This window comes from Lichenostomus cassidix, chromosome 5 (genome assembly GCF_008360975.1).
Source record: "Lichenostomus cassidix isolate B80296 chromosome 5, HeHo_3.0, whole genome shotgun sequence".
NCBI classification, from domain to species: Eukaryota; Metazoa; Chordata; class Aves; order Passeriformes; family Meliphagidae; genus Lichenostomus; species Lichenostomus cassidix.
The window spans coordinates 15,245,075-15,267,004 of record NC_139486.1 but is presented as its reverse complement, the minus strand read 5'-3'; the positions used below and the strand labels follow the sequence as shown (position 1 = coordinate 15,267,004).

At 42.3% G+C, this 21,930-nt stretch overlaps 3 protein-coding genes and 1 long non-coding RNA gene across 5 annotated transcripts in view; 2 read left to right on the top strand and 2 right to left on the bottom strand.

Annotated features, from left to right (window-relative positions):
• ITPK1 (inositol-tetrakisphosphate 1-kinase) overlaps window positions 1–2,252 on the bottom strand; it is a 141,444-nt gene extending 139,192 nt beyond the window's left edge. The window contains exons 1-2 of one of the 2 annotated variants that reach the window (XM_085061515.1): window positions 2,119–2,252; window positions 1,668–1,846 (exon numbers count right to left, since the gene is read on the bottom strand). In XM_085061515.1, coding sequence (XP_084917641.1) covers window positions 1,668–1,762 — 95 coding nt within the window. In that variant the 5' untranslated portion in view covers window positions 1,763–1,846; window positions 2,119–2,252. Of the gene's footprint in view, window positions 1–1,667; window positions 1,847–1,980; window positions 2,000–2,118 lie in introns of those variants that run through there. The other variant, XM_085061516.1, reaches the window with a different exon arrangement.
• LOC146436023 (uncharacterized) lies at window positions 1,761–7,594 on the top strand. The gene is made up of 2 exons (XM_085063788.1): window positions 1,761–2,561; window positions 2,682–7,594. Exons 1-2 carry the CDS (start codon window positions 1,761–1,763, stop codon window positions 2,706–2,708), a joined length of 828 nt encoding a protein of 275 aa, XP_084919914.1. The 3' UTR covers window positions 2,709–7,594.
• A 6,511-nt stretch (window positions 7,595–14,105) lies between these two features.
• Window positions 14,106–16,491, bottom strand: LOC146436022 (uncharacterized). Its single transcript, XR_014852485.1, has 3 exons — window positions 16,322–16,491; window positions 16,039–16,143; window positions 14,106–15,133 (listed from the first exon to the last, which is right to left on the bottom strand). It is a non-coding gene; the product is annotated as an uncharacterized LOC146436022 (long non-coding RNA).
• Window positions 16,492–17,591: 1,100 nt separating this feature from the next.
• LYSET (lysosomal enzyme trafficking factor) lies at window positions 17,592–21,902 on the top strand. The gene is made up of 2 exons (XM_085061512.1): window positions 17,592–17,747; window positions 19,746–21,902. The coding sequence occupies exon 2, from the start codon at window positions 19,762–19,764 to the stop codon at window positions 20,155–20,157; it is 396 nt and encodes a 131-aa protein (XP_084917638.1). The 5' UTR covers window positions 17,592–17,747; window positions 19,746–19,761; the 3' UTR covers window positions 20,158–21,902.
• The last annotated feature ends 28 nt before the right edge of the window (window positions 21,903–21,930 follow it).

Here is a 21,930-nt window from a genome sequence, read left to right as displayed (position 1 = left end):
GCATGTATGAACAGACATCTCTACCCAGTGTCTGTAAACGCAATTGAAACTGAGCCTAGTCTGCACAGGATGAGATAGCCTAATTTTCACCAAAAAAATTAGTAAAGTGTAGCAAGAGAGACATTTTGGGGTCAATTTTCACAGCACCATGAGGACCCAAAACTATTAATAAGTTTGTACAGTATGCAAAATTGTAGATCAGCTTTATGTAATACAAGTATAAGGAATTTCTGAGGTAGAGAGAAATTAAGCAAAGCACTTAGTCAAAAAGAGAAACAAGGACAATGGAGGACAAAAAGTCAGTTTTGGAGATTGCGAAATATAACAACATACAGTACCTAATACCAAGAAATTTTTAATGGATTTTCTGAGATTCATGGTAGTTTCCAGGCATGAAAAACAGCCTACGCCAAACCTCAAGGACCTAAAAATCACATTTTTTTGTATGTCTAACAGAGGTAAAAGTATATTTTTGAGCATCACAAAAACTAACCTAAAATCTCAAGCAAGGGCAAAACAGCATTACTCATTGACAAGTATTCTGTTTGGAGAACCACATGAAATTAAAAAAAAAAATTAAACCAGAACTTGTGGCCTCTTCTATACTTTCTAAAACTCTAGTAAATTTTGCTTGACAGAGGGGATACAGAACGCCAAGTACAAAAGCTGATGTAAAAGCTTCTGTCACTTCCTTGAAACAGTTTTCTGTTTTGCCTCCTTCAGCTTTACAGAAAGAAGTTCTGTCAACAGAAATTTCACAGAGACTGGTGCTTTTAGTGTGACATGCTTTAAATAAAGTGCACTTGAAGTCTCATACAATATATTCTATAAAGTTTGCAGCATATTTTTTAATTATCAAAATTGATTTAGTATCCTTGTTATAAACTTACTACTAGAATGAAGTAAGAAAAAGCTGTTATTCAATAGCAGAAGCTGTGACAAATGTGTCACAAGACCTTGGACCCGCATGGAGTTTAAACTTCCAATTAAATAATAAAATTGTGTAATATACTGCATAAATTATCCTCGAAGCTATTCAGACAAAGTCTAATTACAGCTTATCAAACTAACCTTTACCTCTGAGACAGCACAAAATAGATGCAGTTATACCACCTTCAGATGCCTCGTTCACATCCCAAATGAATACAAGCTTACTCAGGGGTTTGCAGACCCTAATTTTACGTGTTTTCACACGACTTGAAGTAAAGTTATTTCCAGACGTTTGACTCTTCGTAATAATAATTCGGCTTCGTAACAAGGACTGCAGAGATCCCAAATTACACTATTTCAAGGGGAATACCAGAGACCTCTCGGGAAGCAGGGGGCAGAAATGTACCCAGGCGGGCAGTAACGAGGGGCTGTGCCAGCTCCTCGCACACCCACGGGGACGCCGCACCATCCCGGGTAGTGTTTCCCTGGGGCGAGCGGCAGCGCCCAGGTGAGCGGGAGGCAGGAGCGCTCAGGCCGGCCCGGCGCAGCGGGGCGGGATGCCCGGGGCACGGCGAGCCCTGCGGCCCCGCTCCCGGCGGGCAGAGCCGGCTGCGCCGAGCCGCGCACCGAGTGCGGTACGCCCGAGGGCGGCGCGGGCCACGGCCGAACACGGAGCGGCCCCAGCCCCATCCCGGCGGCCGCCCCGGCGCTCCCCGCGGCGAGGGCCGCCTCCTTACCGGCACAGCTCGGCGAAGGCCTGGAAATTCAGTTTCCTGATCTTCTTCTCGCTCAGCCAGTATCCCACCCGCTTCCCCTTCAGGAAGGTCTGCATGGTGCCGCCCCGCGGGCAGGGGACCGGTCCGGGGCGGCGGGGCAGCGCGGCTGCCGCTCGCACTCGGCGCCTGCCAAGCGACGGCTGCAAGAGAGGCAGAGAAAGGAGGATCAGTCGGTTCTCCTCGGCGGGCGCTGCCCCCCGCTCCGCTGAGCCGCCGAGCCGCGCGAGGCGCAGCCCCCGGCGGGCGGGTAGCCCCGACAGGCCCTTCCCCGCACCGGCGGGCAGCTCGCCGAGGCAGCGAGAAGCCGCTCCCCGCACCAGCCCCGGAGCGCCCAGCCGAACAGGCACGCTGCCGCCGCTGCCGCCCGCCCCGCGGCACGCCCGCAGCGCCCGCAGCGCCCGCACGCACGGACCCCGCCGCCGAGCTCGCCTCCGTGCCCGCTCGCCGCCGCTGCTGCTGCTGCTGCGCGGCCGCGGTGCTGCTGCTGCAGCCGCTCAGCTCCCCATTTGCCCGCTATTCGCAGCCGCCTCCACTTCCTCCTCCTCCGGGCCGTCCCCTCCGCTCCGCTCCCACCCACCTCGCGGGGCGGGCACCGGGCCGCTCCCGCCCCGCCGCAGCACCGAGGGGCCGCGCCCGCCCCGACAGCCCCGCGCCGCCGCCGCCAGGGGGCGCCGCCGCCGCCGCCTTAAAGAGGCAGCGCCCCTTTCTGGGCCTGGCCGGTCCGGGGGCCCGGGGCGTGGGTGCGCCACGGGATGTCGGTTTCCTAGGGAAGAGCAGTTTCATGCCGCTACTTACATTGCCTTTTGGTGCTGCTCAAAGCTGTTCAGTACATCTTTCACAGAAAAAAGATTCCAGGTAAACATGAGTCTTCACTACAAAACCAAGTACCTTCCTTCTTTCAGCATTTGCTGTTATCTGTAGGGATTGAACAGAGTTTTCAATAACAGCTATTTCTTATTTAACTTTCTTTTGCAGGAGGTAGGCAATGCAAGCATGAGCTGACATTCTTATTTTTGGGTTGTGCATCCCTAAATATTGAGGCAGCTGTTCTGTGCTTCATTTTGGAGGAAGAATCTTTCAGTCTGAATTACTGTGCTATCTCACAGCACAAGTATCATTTCCCCATCTTTGTTCTTCCCCTTGATCTGAAACAATCATCATTTCAGTCTGAATGTTTTTCTCTGTCTCTCCGGGAATGGAAAGCAAGGCCTTTACAGCAAGGATGTCCTTCACAGAGGGGTTGGCAGTACCTGCAATCCTGACTGAGGTGCAGATGATGCTTCTATGATGACGCTTTCTGTGAACCAGCCCTGGAGCCCTGTGCAGTGGGAGCTGCTCAGCGAGTTCTGCTGACTCACAGTGCCACAACAAATGCGGTTTTATAACTTCAGCAGAGTACTGGAAAAGTGATAGAAGTATCCATGCGAAGGAAAGAAGGGTGAAAGCCTTAAGAGATATGAAAGGGGTAGTTGACTTGGGGAGTAAATAGTTCATTATTTATAATAGAAGGTTCATTATTCTCATGAACAGTGCAGTCATCCTGACCCAAGGGTATATTGGAAAGCAGGCAAGGAATGGAAACACCTGCAAACAGCTGATACCAATGGTTTTTGAAAATTTGTATCATAGTATTTTTTGTCCATTTGTGATTGTTTTAAGGAATAAATATCTTTATTTTTCTGCTTCATATTATGTGCCACTGGTATGTTCTAACCTCTGTTTCACAGAATACTTAATCATATTCACACATTTTTTCACAATTTATTAATTAATGTAATTGGAATTAGTAAATGTGTTTTGATAGCATGATTCCTGGTGCAGAATATTTCATTGATATTTAAACAATTTATAGGAGCGTGCTAATTTTGGAAAGATTTGTAACTCAAAACTATAAGATTTTATCAGACATTCTCACATTTATATAAGAATCCTGAAACAAATTACCTTGGGTTTCTTGTTATGAAGTGTTTCATTTTGCCAATATCAGTGCTTTATTTCAGCTATCATTTCACTGGATTTATTTTAGACTTTATTAAAATTTACATCAGTATATGAAGCTCAAAATTTATATTTGTATCAGAATTGAATATGAATCTATTGAAACATGAAATTATTGAAGCCAACTTCCTAAATTATTTCTTTCTGAATGTTTTTTCTTTAAAAACTGTCATGGCTTCAGACCAATCTAAAACACGGTCTGCAGAGACAGAAATATTTATGACCTTTTTTCCAGATGCAGGAGAGCAGGTTTTCAGAGGTGTTGAGCATTCCCAGCTCCTATGGAAATGAAGCACAGGCACTAAAAAGGAGCAATTTGCTTTGCTCCAATATAGACTTATTTGAATGACATATATCAAAGACCAGATTCAATCTTAGGAAGAAGAAGGCTGCTAGATGCCTTCATTTTAAACTATGTTTTTTGACTGCAACCCTTGTTACCTTGTTAACCCTTGAACGACTGCAGATAGGGGAAACATATTTCACCTGGTGTGCCACTGTGCTGCATCTTGCTGTATGATCTTGCTAAATAAATTACAATCCTCTGTTTATATTGCAGAGCTTGTTCAGGCAATGCCAAACCTGTGACCACAGGAAGCCCCAGGGTAATGTTTACACAATTCTGGATCAGGAGCAAGCTGACTATTCCTGTGACTTTCTGTGGCCCAACTCTGTAAGCTGCAGCTCATGAGCTGCTTCATGCTAATTAAAGGGGTGAGGGTTGATTAGGATCTTGAGCCCTCTGGCAATCAGAACTATCTTCCTCTTCATCTTAGCTTCAGCTACAGGACAAGGCAGGTTTCCCTGGTTTAGCTGGAACCTCTCACACCTTGTCTTCTAACCCTTTCAACAAATACTGGGGCTTTGACAAGGCTGGATACTTGAAATGTGGCACAAGTCAGTGAAATTTCATGGAAATTCGTTTTAGAATAATATGAGGCATCGCCACTTAATTAGTTATCGACATATATTTTCTCAGTATTTTTTAAATTCTTTTTTCAGCACCTGGCAGAAGTCACGATAGGATCTTTTGCAATGAGTGGAAAGAACATGGTGAAGTGATTTACATTGCCTGCAGTTTAGGGTTTTTACTTTTATTTTCATTTTTAATTTTTACAGGTTAGTTGTTACTCTGCTGTGGATGGGCAGGAGGGCGAGCTGAGCCTTCTGTATCAGAACAGGTCTCCCCTTTCTCCAGTCAGTCAAATCACCAAGTCAGATCATGTGCTAACATGGTACTGCTGGAATGAGGTTGTAGGTAGAAGGGAGCCCAAGGAAAGCCCGACATGTGCTGCACTGCAGCTTCTGGGCCCTGAGAAAGAGATTCAAACAGGAGTCCAGGTGCTGCACAGCATATGGAACTTGTCATCACCAGTGAGGCAGCCAGAGAGAAATGCATGAGAAACATGGTGGGCTGCCATTTCCTCAAGCCTCTGCTATATCTATAACCAGTTCATCACTGCAAGATTCATTAAAAGGCCAGATAGGACTTCTTTTCACAGTAGTTCACTAGAGGATGTGTGTGACTGAAGCAGAGTCACTTCTACAAGTTATGATTGTTTTTTGCATAATTTCTGGTAAAACCACAACTGCAGTTATTGTCTGGGAACTTTTCCAAATGCACTCTGGGCCAGCAGCTTTCAAATGATAAATCAGTGAAGGTTAGTGCTGGGGATGAAGGCTCATTTCTGACGTCTGAATTCAAACACCAAGGGCCACACGACACCTGCCCGCTGCAGAGCTCTGGTCATGCCTCCCAGGAGCCCCTCTAGAGCCTGATGCTGCTCTGAAGGACTGGGTGCCCATGGCGATGGCACAGGACAGGCCTTGCCAGCTAGAAATCAGACAGTCATTGTACAGTCAGCTAAATCACGTGTTGCTGTTTAGACCCACAGTCCCTCCAAAAACTGCCACCTGTTCTCACCTTCTGCCACACCCTCCTTCACAACAGTCCGTGTGCTTATGTGGCTGTGCAAGAACAGAATAAGGGAGCCAGGAACTGAACTGGGCTGAGAAAAACACGGAAAGTTGAAACAGTATTTAAGTCTTAGCCTAAACCAATTCCTTAGACTGGATCACCATTCTTTTTCCTACCTGTTTATAGTGGCACAAGGCAGTGAAGAGGTTGGAAAAAGGAAGCCAGGAAGAGAAAGCATCAAACTGCCTCTTTTTGTGGCAATCCCACTTCACAGCAGCAGCAAGGATGGGGAAGGCATGGTTCACCTCTACTCCCTTGCTTACCCCACAACCTATGCAGTTTATGCTTCACTATTCTGATTTTACAAAGAAAAGGATTAGTGAGCACTGCCTGAGGTTTTTCTGAGATCTTGCAGAAATCAGAAGAAGAAAGTCAGCTAGAAGGGCTCAAAAACCTTCCAAAAGAGGGTAACGATGCCTGGCAGATGACCAGCCCTGTGGGGGCCAATGCAGGGCCATTCAAGGATTCCTGAGCTCTCATCATTCCCAGTGGAGTGCTGCTTAGATTGCAACCTGCCGCACTGGGAGCACAGCAAGCTCTTCTGTTCCAGTCGTGAAAACAGTGTAACTATGGGGTTTTTGAAACTGCAAGAAAACCACCTCAATGAGAAGGTCCATCTTACTTTATATAGAGCTCAAAAGGTTTTCTGTCCTGAGCTCTGATGAATGTATATGCTGAAAGAAAGTAAGAAAGGGTCCAGCTGCCAAGTTTGCTTACTTGTCGTATAGCATGTTGGGGATAAACTCTGCATAAGCTCATAAGCCAAGGAAAACATTTCCGTGAACAAAGAATTTAAAGCCACAAAAAAGCTATGTGGCCAAGACAAAAGATGACAAAGTCCTGTGCCAGTATAATTATGTCAGTCAGAGCAGATTTTTTCAAACTGAGTAACTTTTGCTAGTCAAAACCCAAGTGTGGACACAGACTGCAGTGCTGTACATTACTGTAGCTCTCTTGCCTTCTACCATGGCAATCAGCTACATGGAAATAATGCTCATGCAAACTCTTTCAATACAGACCAAGGAGATATATACTTAGGTGATCGCTTCAGCACAGTTAAAATTATTCAAATTTTATGTGCAAGGAAATAATGAAAAATTGTTTTCTGAAGAATTTGGGTGACAGTGCATTCAGGTTTGTATTCAGACTTGGATAAGGATTAGGCTGCAGTGAGGTTTTCTCTACCTACAATTTCATGCTAAGAGAGTTATTCTACTTATAGCGGTTTGTGATTTTTTTTTAATCATGTAGTTTTAGGTACCTGTAACAATTCCGGGAGCATGCTTCCAGCAAAATGAGCCATCTTACCACAAAAAAAATCATATATATTTTGTATTACTGCAGTTCATTATTTTTAAAAAACAATGTAACTACTTTTAATATGATGAATGTAAATAAGACTGACATGGACATGTAACTCTAACATATAAAGTCATATAAAGTGACCTGGACATACACGAATCCTACCACTATTGTGCCATATTTTGCTGGCTTACATCTGCCTTTGCTTCTCATATTAAGAACACATTCAAGGTGATCTGAAGAACATGTCCTCATTCCAGTCGTTCTCAACTTCCATGAGTTGTTTGGGGCTACAGCTGAAACTTTCAAACTGCTAAAAATGAGAAAACAGGAAAGATAGAAGTCTGGCGTGGGCCACACCATCACTTGCACTTTCTTCTCATGCTTACAGCACCAGTGATTGAGGACCCTTTTCCTGTTTTGTTTAAATGGTTCCTTAGAGTTCACTAACAGTTCACAGGCCATTGTTCTTGCTGATTTTGCACAGTCCCATCAGGAGACACTGGCTTTTTTGCTCTCTGGGAAGGGCAGCAATTTCCATCTTTTCAAAAGCTACCACAATGTATAGTCTTACAAGTGCAAAAATAATAGATGCCAAAAAACATTTGCAAAGCCCATGCCAGCAGTATTCCAAAGCCAACTAACAGTAGTGTATTTAAAAAAAACCAATCAAATTCATCTGATAGTATCCCCAGCATAAGAGCATGTTGCAGAAATACACACCTCATTTTTGCTTGTGATACACAGAGGAAATTCAAGCTTCATCAACAAGCTGTAGAAAAGCTTTTGGAAACAATCCCAATCCTAACCAAAATGAGCTTGCCTTGGACAGACAAGAGCTCTTTTGGACATGCCACAAGTATCCTGAAGTTGACTAAAGATGCTACTGGGTGATAATCTAGAGGCACAGCTGGGAAAGCCCTGCTTTGAGTTAGGTGCTGTTCCTCTTGTGCCCACAAACCTTTCATACTTAGGTATCACTGGTGCACTGACTTCTACTTACTACTCTCCTAGAGGCAGGAATATTACATGTCTTGCTCCACCAGTCATCCCCCATCCTTGGCTTTTTCCCACTCAGAGTGCATTTCGAAACATTATCTAATCCCCATACTCAGTGACCAAAAGAGGCTTTTTCAAACTTCTTGCTCAAGTACCAGTCTCATATCCAAAGATTAAACTATACCTACACATCTCCTCCATGTTACCAACACTTTGTCCTGTAACATCCCATTTCTACCTCCTACTCCATGCAGACCTACTGAAGGAAGAAGGTCATGTAGAAAAGAAGTGGAAATTCAGGAGACAAGTAAGTTATAAAAAGCAGGAACTAATCAGCTGTAGTGTAAAAGGAAAAAGGGAAAAAATCCAAGCCAAACCACCATCTACAAAAAGAGCTGGAATAAATCAACTGAGACCACAATTTGGTTATAGCTCTGAGCATTTACTAGATAGTTAGGCTTGTAAAGCGAAATAGATAGCTCATTTAGAATCACAAACTTTCAGACATTTCAGATTGCCTAGATCCTGTAAAACACTTGTAGTTGCATAGATGATAAATTCCATTAATACTACTTGTATCACTGTGCTATTAAATTTATTATTTCACATAGTCAGTGCCTGTCAGTCTGTAAATAAAGCTTAGGCAAATGAGCACATCTGAATGCGGGACTTGTTAGAATCCCATAGTGTCATTATGGAGCTGCCTGGACAGGTAGTGCTTCCCAATCATTTTTTTCTAAAAGGGACACTTCCTTAGACAGGATCAGAGCAAATATTCCTAATGGTTCTGAACTGGCCACTTCTGTGCTTCATATTAATGCACCACATATGCAAGAGCAGCTTTAGAGTTGAACATACAATACCAACGCTGCCCTTTGGGATTTTCCCTTCTCTCAGAGCTTCCGGAGAGGGGAAGGAGTGTTAGTGACTGATCGGATGAAGACTGCTTGCCTTGAGCCTCAGTTTTCTTGTGTGACCTCTGAAGAAAGTTTTTCACACGGATGAAAAGTTTGTCGTAACCTGTGCCTATGAAGATTCACACTGTTTGGTAAGGGGGGGGCTAACATTGTAGCTTTTCCCTTCATCAGAACCCAATTTCCATTACCCAAGTGCCACCTATACCAATACATACAGAAGCTCAATGTCTAAAAGAGGTCTGTCTGTGTATTTGTTTTTGAAATTGTGCAATAAATACAGGTACATACACACTCCCTCTTTTATTTATTTGGGAAAACAATCTAAACAAATCAGATGGAGGACTAGTTAGAAGAATGTTCTTCTTGAACTCTCAGCACTTTGTGCAGTGGTTATTTCTGCTCCATTTGCACCAAGCCTATGAAGTGGGATTCTTTTTCACATGGAGGCCTGCCAGGAGAAACCAGAGAGGGTGAGGAACACCCTAAACCAGAGGAAAGCACTCATGCCACCATTTAGACAGTGGAGGCCTCAGGACATGCCAAGGAGCTGTCATAAAAGTGTTTCAAGAACTTAAGTAATTTTTCAGCTACTTGGACTATAGAATTCTCTCCAGAAAATGGTTTCACAAGCCAGAGAATTAGAAGTTAGCCCAGATGTCTTCAGGGTAAAGTTGATACTGGTGTCAGGTTAGATTTTGGCTACTCTGCAATAAAAAAGAGAAGCTGCCAGAGGGATTGACCACAATTTGTAGGACATCTGAAGATGATGAAGCCTGGATTGGGGTGGGGGATAATAATATGCATGTGGGTCTTGTCAAAGGATCTCACCTACTCAATTTTCAGAGAATTCAAAACTGAACTCTTCTTTGCTAATCATCTCCACTTGCTATCAATGACAATAGCACCAAAAGACTGGTTTACCATTACTCCACACAGATGGGGAGAGGAGAACTTGTAGGTGTCACAGACTTTTCTACAATGACAATGTTCTTGTGGTGCTGGCTAACATTGGTGGTTTTTTGGAGGCCTTATTTGTGCAGATTTCCAGAGAAGGGGCATCTACACCATCTGCTCTGCTGTTCCTTCTGATCCACCTGAGTTAGGGTGGATATTCTCACCCACCAGTCAACTGCCGACTAACCAAGTCTCTAAGCATTTTCACTGTGTGAAGCCACTCCAGAAAAGTATCAGGCTGCCTAATTTTACCAAGATGAAGATTTTCCACTGCTTCAGAGGCTGTTTTGCCAGAGCACTTTGAACTTGCTTTTCAAAAATGTGCAACAACCTGAGAATTATAGTCTCTAGCTAGTGAAAAAAAAGAGTGACAGAATAGAGGATGAAAAAACCTTGAAATTGTAACCTATGCTTCTATACCCAGATCAGGATAGGTTTAAGTTTGAGCCAAAATCTGTTGCAACATCATCATTCATGCAGTGGATTCGCTGGTGAATCCATTCAGCTGGTACCCAGAACACTATAAACTCCTGGCAAACAAGCTCTGCACTACGCAGAGGCATCATTTTAGAATGAAGGTGCTCTAAGTCCTACTAAACAAAGAAATGCAGAAATGCACTTACAGTGACACACTAATTTAGGCCAGATACTTTTTCATGTGGAGAAGGTGTTGATTTAGATGCACTTAAACTTAAAACAGTTTCATAGCAGCGTATTTCTTTACTCTCCCAGTACCTTCATGTTGTTATGATGACTACGTTTACATTCCATTGATGAAAAAACCAAGCATACACTTGTGTGGAAAAGGGGACATTTCCCCTCTTCAAGAATGCCAACAAATGCAATAATAAATGTGCTAAGCTGGATACATTTAAATATTCACTTAGAATTATATGACAGAGTATGACAGTAGGCATTACTGAAGTTTCATTTTATATAGCAAAGAGCAGCAGCAGAAAATTCTGCACAGTATGGAAAAGATGTGATATCTTTTGTTTTACAGGTTTGCAAAGAGTGCTTAATGTGCTTTTGTTAAATGAAATGAAAATACATACTTACTAATAAATTACTGAAATTTTCTCTTTGAAAGTAATCATCAACTGCTGTTAACATCTCTGTTCAAATGTTCAAGTCATTCTGGGTCTCTGTGCTGATTTCTGGTACAGACCTCTAGCATGGGCTTGAGAAAAAGGCAAATGCAGGTACAAGGCTAGGTGAGTACTTAAAAGTTTCACAACTACAGCGAACTGACTTCTATCTTCCAATAAAGATAAACAACAGGACAGCAACAGGAGCCCTCCATACAGATGAGGATGAAGATTTACTTCCAATTGATGACATTTGTATGAAAGCCTCCCCTCTCACACCAGCCTCTCAGCTGAGTTGACATCAAGTACTTCACTGAGTAACAAGGTGCTCTACAGGTCTGGAGCCTGGATAAACCATCAGCTAGTTCTGTCATTCTGCCTCTGACTGATTTCCCATTGCCTCAGTCAAGTTCTGTTTTTTCATAATCTATGCAGACATTTCTGTGACTAAGAACCTATCAACCCTCACATTATATGGGTGGATATCTTACACATATGCCTCTTGCAGTACATTTTAATGTTAGTGACTATGAGCTAATTCTTAAGCTTTAACAGGACAGAGGGAAGAGGTTCCTAACAGAAACACACACAAAAACTTTTTGTTTGGTTGGGTTGGTTTTTTGGTTTGTTTTTTTCCTTTGTTTTGTTTTGTTTGTTTGGGGGGGGTGTTTTGTTTTTGTTTGGTCTTTGTCTTCATTTTTGAAAGGTTAGATTCTGCAAATCTTAAACAACATGCTGTCTTCCTCCTCCAAACCTCCATCCTGGTCTATGCAAAAAAGTTGGGATCCTTTGAATTTGGGAAAAGGCCTAATCTGAACTGAGTTCTTTCACTATCTCTTTAGTAAAAGAAAGTTATGTTTCTAGAAAATCTAAATATAGATATTCCCTGATGCATACAGTTTACAGTCTAGAGCAAGATAGGTACAGCCTGGAAACTGGGAATCTCAGAAGAGACAATAACTAAATCTCCTCAAAATAAATCTATGGTCTTACTGACTTGCTTCACATAAGCACCACTGAAGGAGAGATAATTAGTGGAAATTAAAAAAAAAATTGCTTCTCTCATGAGGATGGAGCAGTCACTCTCTGAGATGGTCAGATGTTTCTCTTGGACCATCTATATGGACAGAAGAAAGATTCTGCTTTTCTTTTTAACATGGGTGATTTTTCAGTTAACTTGTTTATATGATCAAACATGTCGACAGCAACAAACTCAGTATGGAAATTCAATAACTGTTCCTTTCTGGTAGTATGAGCTGACTTCAGTTGAACACATGGAAAATCAGAATTCTCAGGAGTTTAATGGCAGCTTTGGAAGTGGATTTGGGGTGGTTTTCTATATTATTTGTGGAATTTAATAAAAAATGATAAATTATAATGCATAATGGTTTTGTTGTAAAGCAATTTATAATTGTAAACTAGTTTGACAAAAATTCTGCAGGAAAGCTCTCTTTCCTTCAAGGTCAGTACAATGCTGGGTCATATCACTGGAGCTGTGAGATCAATATCTGCATTGCTTCTGCATAAATTGTATTTGTCCTCTGTTTGAATAAATGCCATGGAGAGGAATAGTCAGTCACCAGACAACTCTGCCCATATCCTTTCAGTATGTTTTGTCAGTTCTTGCTCAAATTTGAAGCCACTTTGTAATTGCTGAAAAAGAGAAGGTAAAAGCAAAGATTTTATCTCTTTCCTGCCAGAATTTTTTTACCACAGACAATGCAGACATGAGGAAGACATTCAGTGATAACTAATGAACGAGGAGCATCAGTGTAGTGAAGACTAAGATTTTGGTCTAAAATACCAAGGCCCTTCTTCATAAAAGACTCAGTCCTTTATAGGCACTTTAACAAAGGGCAGTAGTGTGTAATTATTTCTTTGGCAGATGTTTACTGTGGATGTTTGAGAGAATGAGATAGCTATTCCATTTGTAAAGACAAAAAAATTTGTTGGAAAGATAATAAATATTTCTACAACTAAGAAAAAAGTATGGATGGCATTCAAAGAACCTGGCTAACATGATTGCCTGAAGCTTAACTCAGATGTGGCTGCTGCTAATAAACAAATAGTAGCAGCAGAATTTCAGGAACTGAGAATTAAAGACTAAGATAGTTTAAGGCCCCAAAATTTCAAAGTATACAAAGCAAGTCAAAAGTGGAAAAGATCACCATTCAGCTCACTGAGTATCTCTGCTTCATGCGGTTAATGTTGTAAAACCAAGCAAATATGCTATTTCAATTCAAAATTAGAAGAAATTTTAAAATTCCATCCTATAGAATAGTGTCTTACATGCTCTAAAATGAATGTGCTACACTCTATAAGTAAACAGATGTTTCCAACAAAAAAGTTCAGTGAAAGACATCAGTACAGGCAAGACAACCACCCAAGAAAAAGAGGGAATCAGAAGATTGTAGCCTTATTTTCAGAAGAAACAGAAGTTCTAAAACACAAACTCAGGATTCATAAAATATGAAATAAAATGTATGAACTGAAGCAAACTAATGTTCTTGACTCCCACTAAATTATAAGAAACTGATCAAAACAACTTATTACACCACAACAGGATACTATGAAACTCACTGTAACTACATCTAATAAATAAAACTGCCACAAGCTGCAAAAACACTGGGCATTCAAGCACTCACTGGTAAAAATTCACATGAGTAAACATTGTTCTGAGCAAAAAAAAAAAAAGAAGGTATTCTCTTTTCTCAAAATACATCCTCAGTTTTTTCATGCAATACTTCAGATTCACTAAAAACCCTTTCCCGTCTGTATTTCTTTATAAACACACCACTAACTCTGCTTGTAACACAAAGGATTGTGACTCCAATCATTCAGCTGGAGCTGAGGGCAGATGTCATGTGAAGCTTGGGTATGCATGTGTGTTTTCTTTCTCCAGTCAAAGCACTGGTTCTTCTGTTCACTCTGTGCCCTACCTTTGGAGTACAAGGAAGTGATGTGAGCTCATCAGGGTCTGAATTAGTCTTTCACTCTTTCAGTTGTCCTCCTTCTCCATAACTGGCAAGAGAGCATTTCCAAGGAGCTTTCTGCTTCATGTGTCACTCCTCAGAATCTTATCCCTACCCTAAAACTAGTCTGACTTGCTTGGCTTAAAGTTAGGTATGATCTTCTAAAGACCTAAACATGTGCTCATGCCCTGTTCTCCTCATTTTTGCCAGTTTTCTCCTTGGAATCCCAACATAAATGGAGTCTGTAGGGATCCCAATTCTCTAGCCAAGAGTTTGGTTTAGAGTTAGGATTAAGAAGAAAAAGATCTGGGAACATGGTGTTCTAGATGAATCAAAAACCAGTGTCCTACAAAGTGGAAGGCAAATGCCATCTTGACAGTATGTCTCTGTTATTAGATTCGCACTTCTTGGTTACTTGTCAGTGAGAATCTACTACAACTCTGCTAAATATAAACAAAAGATCCACCCAAAAGAATGCAAGATACATTCTGTCCTTCAGCTTCTGCCTTCCCTTTGGAAAGCCAACTAATTTTGGTTTGGTAATTATCTCAGGTCTTTTAATTTTGCTTTTCTATTTGGGCCAAAATCAAAGCCTAGAGAAGACTTTCCATTAATACTAGGTTATGAAAACTTTGTTTGACTCAAAGATTACAACTAACTCTTCTGATTGTTCTTGTCAACCCTCATTTATCCTATGTTGTTTGTCAGGATCCTGAGTGCACTAACAGGCCTTAATAGCCCCAACAATCTTCACATGACCCCTCCCTTGGGATCAGGAGTGCCAGTTTAGCCAAGCCCTGTGCTTTGAGTTCATGCCTAACCTGTGTTGTATCAGTATGTGTCCCCAGCTCAGCCATGACTGTGCCAAACTGTGTTTATCTTGACCTGGAGTTACAGACTGACTTCCTAGCTTGACTTCAGTCCTTTCTTATCAGCATGGATCTTCATGGCAATTGCTAGGTTATGTCTGACCCTAGTTCTCACTGGACCTGACCCTAGCCTGTGGGCTGCCTTCACAGCTTGACATTGCACCTGCCTTGTTACTTGCCTGATGCTCTGTACTCCTGGCTGAATCTCGTGTGCCCTGCTTGCCTTGCTCAGGCTCTGCGGGACTGGGCTTGGGCAGTGAGGCTCTGCCCCATCACCTGTGTTATTATGCTTGGCTCCTGCCCTCTATGGAGCAGCCAGGTCTCGCTGCTCCAATGCTTCTCTGTTTTACCTTCGAAACAAACCAAATATTTCTATAAAAATACATCACATGTCAAAACTAAGTGAAACACTTTTTTTTTAATGCTACAAAATCCCATTATTAATTCTCTGATTCTGTTCATTAAATTTTATTTCCTTTGGATTCAGCAGACTTCTGTCTTGTCGTCTGGTTTGCCAAGCTGAGAATTTCCCTTTTGAGTCTCACCAGGTGTATGTTCTTATTTCAATATGCAGAGTTATGAGCTCTTTCCCTTTATTATTACCAGTGCTCAGGACTGGAATTTAGGCTTGAAACCCATCTAAATCTGAGAACAGTTGGTTCTTATTCTACTAATTTTGGTATTATTCCTTCCTCTGTCAAAGGCCTGCTGCTAAAACTAACCAACCAATCAAACCCTCAGCTGAGCTATTTGCTCAGTCCCTTCTTATACTATGCCAGAGGTTAAGCATAACACTGAATTTATGAAGATTGAGATCTAGCCCAAAAATACTACAAATAACTCTGGCTAGTGTTATGCCTTAGCTTCCAAAGGCAGCTTGTGTTTGTTATAAGAACTCTTCAAATTTTTTAGACCCTTTTCTTCATAACCACAGTCTCAGGCTCATGGTTATCACAGAAGACCCATGGCTGGGTCTTTTAATCTACTTGGTTTACAAGCAGGTTAAATCCCAAACCATCCTCCCTTTCCAACTCCAATCATTCAGTGAAAACACAGACTTCTTGTTAGGAAAAAGTTCCACATTTCACTGCTTTTTCTTCAGAATCTTAAGTGCAAATGCAGGCTTTGCACTTAGAACATGTATACACTACGAAGCCATACATTCACACAGTCACATATTAATTCGTACTGAAACCCTTCTCTTTGACATCTAGGTGAGTATTTTAAAGGAAACAGGTTCATTTCCCATAATTACCTCTCACGTCAATATAAGAAAATGCAATATAGCCATGCTTGAGTGGAAGGTCTGTCAGCCACACAGGAGCTTTATTCACTTTTAGATCAACTGGGACCTCACCACCTGTAAGAATGGGAAAAATGGCATTTAGGTGAGAGAAGTATCCCAGGGATATGTACCTGGGCTGTATGTACCTATTCATATCTACATCTTTCATCAGAACTACACTAATGGTTTATTTACACTTCAGGAAAAATAATGAAATCTTCATTCAACTAAAGTAAAGTGTAAAATCCCTGACCTGGGAGTCCGGGTGTTGCTCAAGTTGGCTCTGCCTGTGGTGCTGGGCGCCACCTCGTGTCACTTTTGGGCCCTTAGTTCAATAAGCATTAAAGCAATAATAATAATTAAAAAAAACAAAACGCAAACAAACAAAAACAAAAACCGAAACAAAAAAACCCAAACAAAAAACCAAAAACAATCAAAACAAAACAAAAACGCAAACAAACAAACAAAAAACCAAAACAGCACGACTTAAGGTGAAGTTGCTCTGTGACAGAGAATTGTATTTCTGACTCTTGTGGGCTCTCAGCAGTATCACTTTTCTCTACTGATACCTGCAGCTCTGTGCATTTAGTCATCAGCTGTCCTGACTATAATCCAAGCTTCTCATGCTTTTCATTGAAACACCAAACATAGCAGAATAAGTCATCATAAATTTGATTTTGCAGGAGCTCTTATATACTGTGTCACATGAACCTACTGCACACCAAGAAAAGCAGCAGAAGATCCTGTGTATTTACACCCAAACAGAAAAAGTCATTGCTTTGGCATCTTTCATTGCTTATTGGGCATTCCTTTTTAAATCCCCTTTTAGCCTCCTTAACGACAGCTGGATGAGAATGAATTGCGGCCACTGCTGCTTTCTTTCTCTATGAGAAACTGCAGTTTTCTCCTGACTTTGGGATACAATTTAGCAGCAAGTTTTCACTTCACACGTAACGCGATGTAGTTTCGGCATTAACTGCACGGAGTTCACAGAGTTCCTGAATCCAGGCCAAAACTTCTGCACACACGAACTCTCCCAAAACCATCGCAGTGCCACTGGATTGCACACACCTGACCAGGTGATTTTGCTGTCGATTTAAATGGTCTTTTGCCTTCATTATAAGCTTTTCTCCACTAGATCATAGAAACAGATGGACCTCAATGATCATCTGGTCCCAACCCCCGCTGCTATGGGACAATAATCATATAATATCTCCTAATAATTCCATTCAATAGAAATAATGCAGTAAGTCTTGTTTATGTATAAGTATATAAGGCGCTTTGATTACACGTTCGCCATTTGCCGGAGACTGTTTCAGTCTCTATTGTAACTTCCCTAGTAATCGCTGTCAGAACACAGCAGTTCGGCTCTGTCGCCCCGCCAGGGAGCCGAGCGCGCCTCAGCGCCGCCGCCATTTTGGGCGAGGCCATCCCGGCCGCTGAGGGGCGCGCGCCCGAGCCAAGATGGCCGCCGGCCAAGGCGCCCGCCCCGGATGCGGCCGCGCGCCCCGGCAGCCGTTGCCCGAGCCGGAAGCGCCGTGCCGGCGGGCGGCCATGGCGGCGGGCGGGCAGCGGGGCGGGCCCGCGGGACTCGCCGCCTCCCGGCGCCGCGGCAAGGGCTGAGGGGAGCGGGCCGCCCGCCGCCGCCCTCCCGCTCCCTCCTTCTCCGCCGGAGCAAGGTAAGGAGCCGTGGCGGCCAGGCGTGTCCCGCCCGGAGCGCGGGTCCGGCGGGCGGTGTGTGCGGGAGGCGAGCCCCGGTGGGGTGAAGGGCTCCGAGAACCATCGCGGCTGTGCCCGAAAACTGCGAGTTGCACTTGGCTGGGGAAACGGAGAATAAAAATGAGGAAACTCGGTTACCTCAGTCTCTTTTCATATAACCGGGAGCTAAGGCTTCTCTTCTGGCTGCTGCTCAAGGGCAGGATCAAAATCCGCTGGTGTTTACTTTCCTAAATCTGCTCCTGTTTTCATAGCCTTTGTGCTTTCAGTATATACCTCCCTTCTGATGGTTTATTTTCCTCGAAGGGGACAGCTTGTGGGACAGCTCGGGTGTGCCGAACTGCTGGAAAGAGCAGCCAGCCGCTCATTTAGCGGGTAGATGGACCTGGGGCTCAACTTTTTACCCTGTGGATTAACAGCTCCTCGCACGGATTTTGCAGTTGTCCTGCTAAACGTATTGACTCGGGGAAATAAAGGGAAACGTGCAGTTGAGTTACACAGAAGGATCAGGTGAACGAGAAGTTGCCATTACTCACGTCTGCAATAGCTTTCTGAAGTATTTGCTGTTCCTTTTCGGGTATTTACTGTTCCTTCTCGGGTATTTATTGTCCCTGTGTGTTCGACTCTTTTAGCCACCATGAATGCAGCAGTTGGAGGGCCAGAACAATTTCTCCAGGGATACCCTGATCAGATTCTGTCACATCAGGACTGAGGATACCCCTCAGTTATGTAAAACCAGGAAGACTTTTAGGATTGCTAACCAAACAGATTAGTCCGGCTCAGAAAGGGTGACTTAGAAAGGTGTAATGATTTTGTGTCATTTATGATGAATTCTCTAACGCTTCCATGAATTGTTAACTGTTTTCTATGCATAGTTAATTTTAAAATAAGTATTTATGCCTGGTATTTTAAAGGCCTGATATATAAAACAGCACTACATAGATGGATTTTACCCCTCTCTTGGAAAAGGTAAAAAAGGTAAAAGCCCAGAAGTCTGAAAAAGCAGTGGTTCTCCCTGCCCCATGCAAGGGCTATTTGGAGGAAAAGAGGTGATGACTTCATTTGTGTGGAGTTACTCCACCTGGAATGTTTGTGGCTGGTTTGAAGAGTGTTTCCAGTCACCTAGACCCATGCAGCCAGCTGGAGGTTTAAAACAGCTAAAATTGAGCCCAGTAGTGCCTGTGGGGCTCCAATAATTTGTGCTTTTTCCGAAAAGTGCCTGGTGGTGAGTGTGTGGTTTGTTCTGCACCGAGGCATTGACCAGTGCAGGTGTGCAGCTCTGTTCTTCTGGAAGGCCTGTGGCAACTGCCCTCTCAGGGACAGTGGGAATACAGTGAGGTGCAAGTAACATGGTTATAGCACCTTCACGTGTGCAAGTACGTAGCTTTAGTACAACCTAACCCTTGAACCTCATGTTCAAATTGAAAACATCCCTTTTTGTGGTTCATAGGTGGGCACTCAGCTAGAGCTTAATACAACTGGATATTGCTGCACCACATACAGGCAGTGATGCTTCTGTTACTGGCTGTCTGGCAGCATGTTTGTCTTGCAGACATCAAAGAACTTTCCAAACTTTACATGTTTATAGAAAACCTTATATTATCCTCACTCTGTGTCTAGAGACATTGAGGGTGTATTGGATAAGTAACTTACCCAACTGATGACTTCTGTTTTGTTCCCTCAGTACCTGACTTTAGCTGGGTATATCCTGATAGCTAGCAAGCCCTAAACTATCCAGAGCCATCAGTAGAGTTTTGTGTGTTGCTGCCATTAGCCTATTGCATGCAGGGTAATGATTTTCAATGATGTAGAGAAAGCTCAGCTCTTCAGAAATTGATGTGTGTGTTGTTTTAACTAACGTGCGATGAAAAGTTATAGAAAATCAACTTACGAAAACCAAGGTTCATGTGTGCCCTCTTTCTCCAAGCTGTACTGAATGTTTATGTCACCTTTTGTTTCAGGTGCAGAGCATGGAGAATGATGAACTTCCGCCAGAGGATGGGCTGGATTGGTGTGGGGCTGTACTTGTTAGCAAGTGCTGCGGCTTTTTATTACGTCTTTGAAATCAACGAGACTTACAACAAACTAGCACTGGAGCACATTCAGCAACACCCCAAGGAGCCACAGGAAGGAACCACATGGACACACTCCTTAAAAGTACGACTGCTATCCTTGCCTTTTTGGCTGTGGACTATAATATTTTTAATACCATATTTACAGATGTTCTTGTTCCTCTATTCCTGTACAAGAGCTGACCCCAAAACTGTTGGGTATTGCATCATTCCTATCTGCTTGGCTGTTATTTGCAATCGTCATCAAACATTTGTGAAGGCCTCTAATCAGATCAGTAGATTACAACTGATTGACACTTAGCTCAAGCTCTAGTTTCTGTTGCTGTTTTGAAGCAATTGCATATGCCTGATCTAATCACAAGACTGAAGTTCTGAGTGAAGGCCGGAAAGAGCCTTTTCTTTCAAACTGATAAGCAATGAAGAGAGTGACTGTTTTCTATTTAAAACAAACCAGTAACTACAAAGGTTTTTAATTATGGGTCTATCAAGTGGCCAGAGTTGGGAGAGCCCTGTGTGACATGTGATGGAAGTATTCCTCATTTTGCCTTAATGATGCAAAATTGCAGCACTCCATCTGAAATGTCCTGTGGGGAAACACGTTTCTGGTCTGTACTCCTCTGTGCAAAAAAGTGATTTCCTATGTTTTCCCTTGGAGTGAAATCAATGAAAAGATACTTCTTTGTGGTAAATGTAAAAGAAAAAGAAAATTTGAGAACATGATTATAAAAGCTGCACTTAACACAATTCTTTGCTTTTTCTTTTTTTTTTTAATTATCTACATCAGTGCTGTTTTTAATGAATTTTTTAAAAATAAGTTTAGATATAAAAACAGGAAGCAAAGAATAAAGTTTGTGCAAACCTTTAAAGGGAAAAAGTACATTTTTTCCTGTGGTAGCTTACTTGTTTTCAGTCACCACAACAGTCCCACACTGTAGTAGGTAGGCAGTGAGCAGTGGCATAGGCCTGGAGCTTGGTGCTTTAACCTGTTTTCCTGCAGCATCAAAAGCAGCCTATGCTGGCATTGGCCTGTAGTCTGCACAAAAATTCTTTTGTGTTTCCTTCTCCGGTCATCTTGTTTGATAAAATTACAAGTTACTGAAATTTATGACCATTCTAATTTCACTCTAGACATCATGCAAAACCATGTTCCAGGAGAACTGATATATTAGGAAAAACTTTGAATTTGGGAAAGTTAACTGGTTGGGGGATGGTACAAACAGCCTGTAAGACAGATAATCATGTTTCTTCCAGAAATTCAAAGTAAGACACCTTCTTCTCATTCTTGTAATGAATGCAAATTTCTTCAGTCATACTGAAATTCCACTGAGATTTCTTTACCATAGTTTCAACCTCTATTTTTCAGTGCTATCTTGGAATAGCATTTAAGTCTAACTGCTGTATTGTGTATTTTGAATAAGACTGAATCTGTACTTTCTTTCTGTTGTTTTTGTTGTTTCTTAAACAACTAAATTTTTTTCCCAGCCATGATGGAAGTAACAAATATGAAAACAGTGCAAAATACACTTTTCAGAAGCAGTAGGCTCAAAAGAATTACGAGCTATACTCCTCAACTGTAACTTCAACTGTATGTGATTGCCCATACCTAATCATCACAAATGCTAATCCATTTCTGTCTGACTGCTTTAAGGAAATCCTGGAGAGTGTCATCTTTCTCTTGCTTTGCAAAGAGAACACTATTTTCAGGGTTGCTGTGTTTAAGCATGGCAGTTTACAACACCTTAGACTTTCTGTTTGCACTTGGAGATACTTTGAGACTCTGGTTTCAATTGACAGCGTTGGTGCTAGGACCTGAAAACAATGTAGCCTTTACAGGAAGATTTTGAGTTCTAAGTGCAATATGAAAAGGAGGAAGCTGCCATCATAGTGTGCTGGAGTAAGAGTAAATTATAAACTCTGACGAGTAGTTAGTATCTTGGGGAGTCAGAGCTTTTAAGTTGTGTTGTTTCTCAACTTTTAAAATCACCATGCTATTTATCTATAAAATAAAAACTTTTCAATGTTTATAAACAGAAGTCTATTAATGCAGATACGTATCAATGGCTTTTCATTTTTG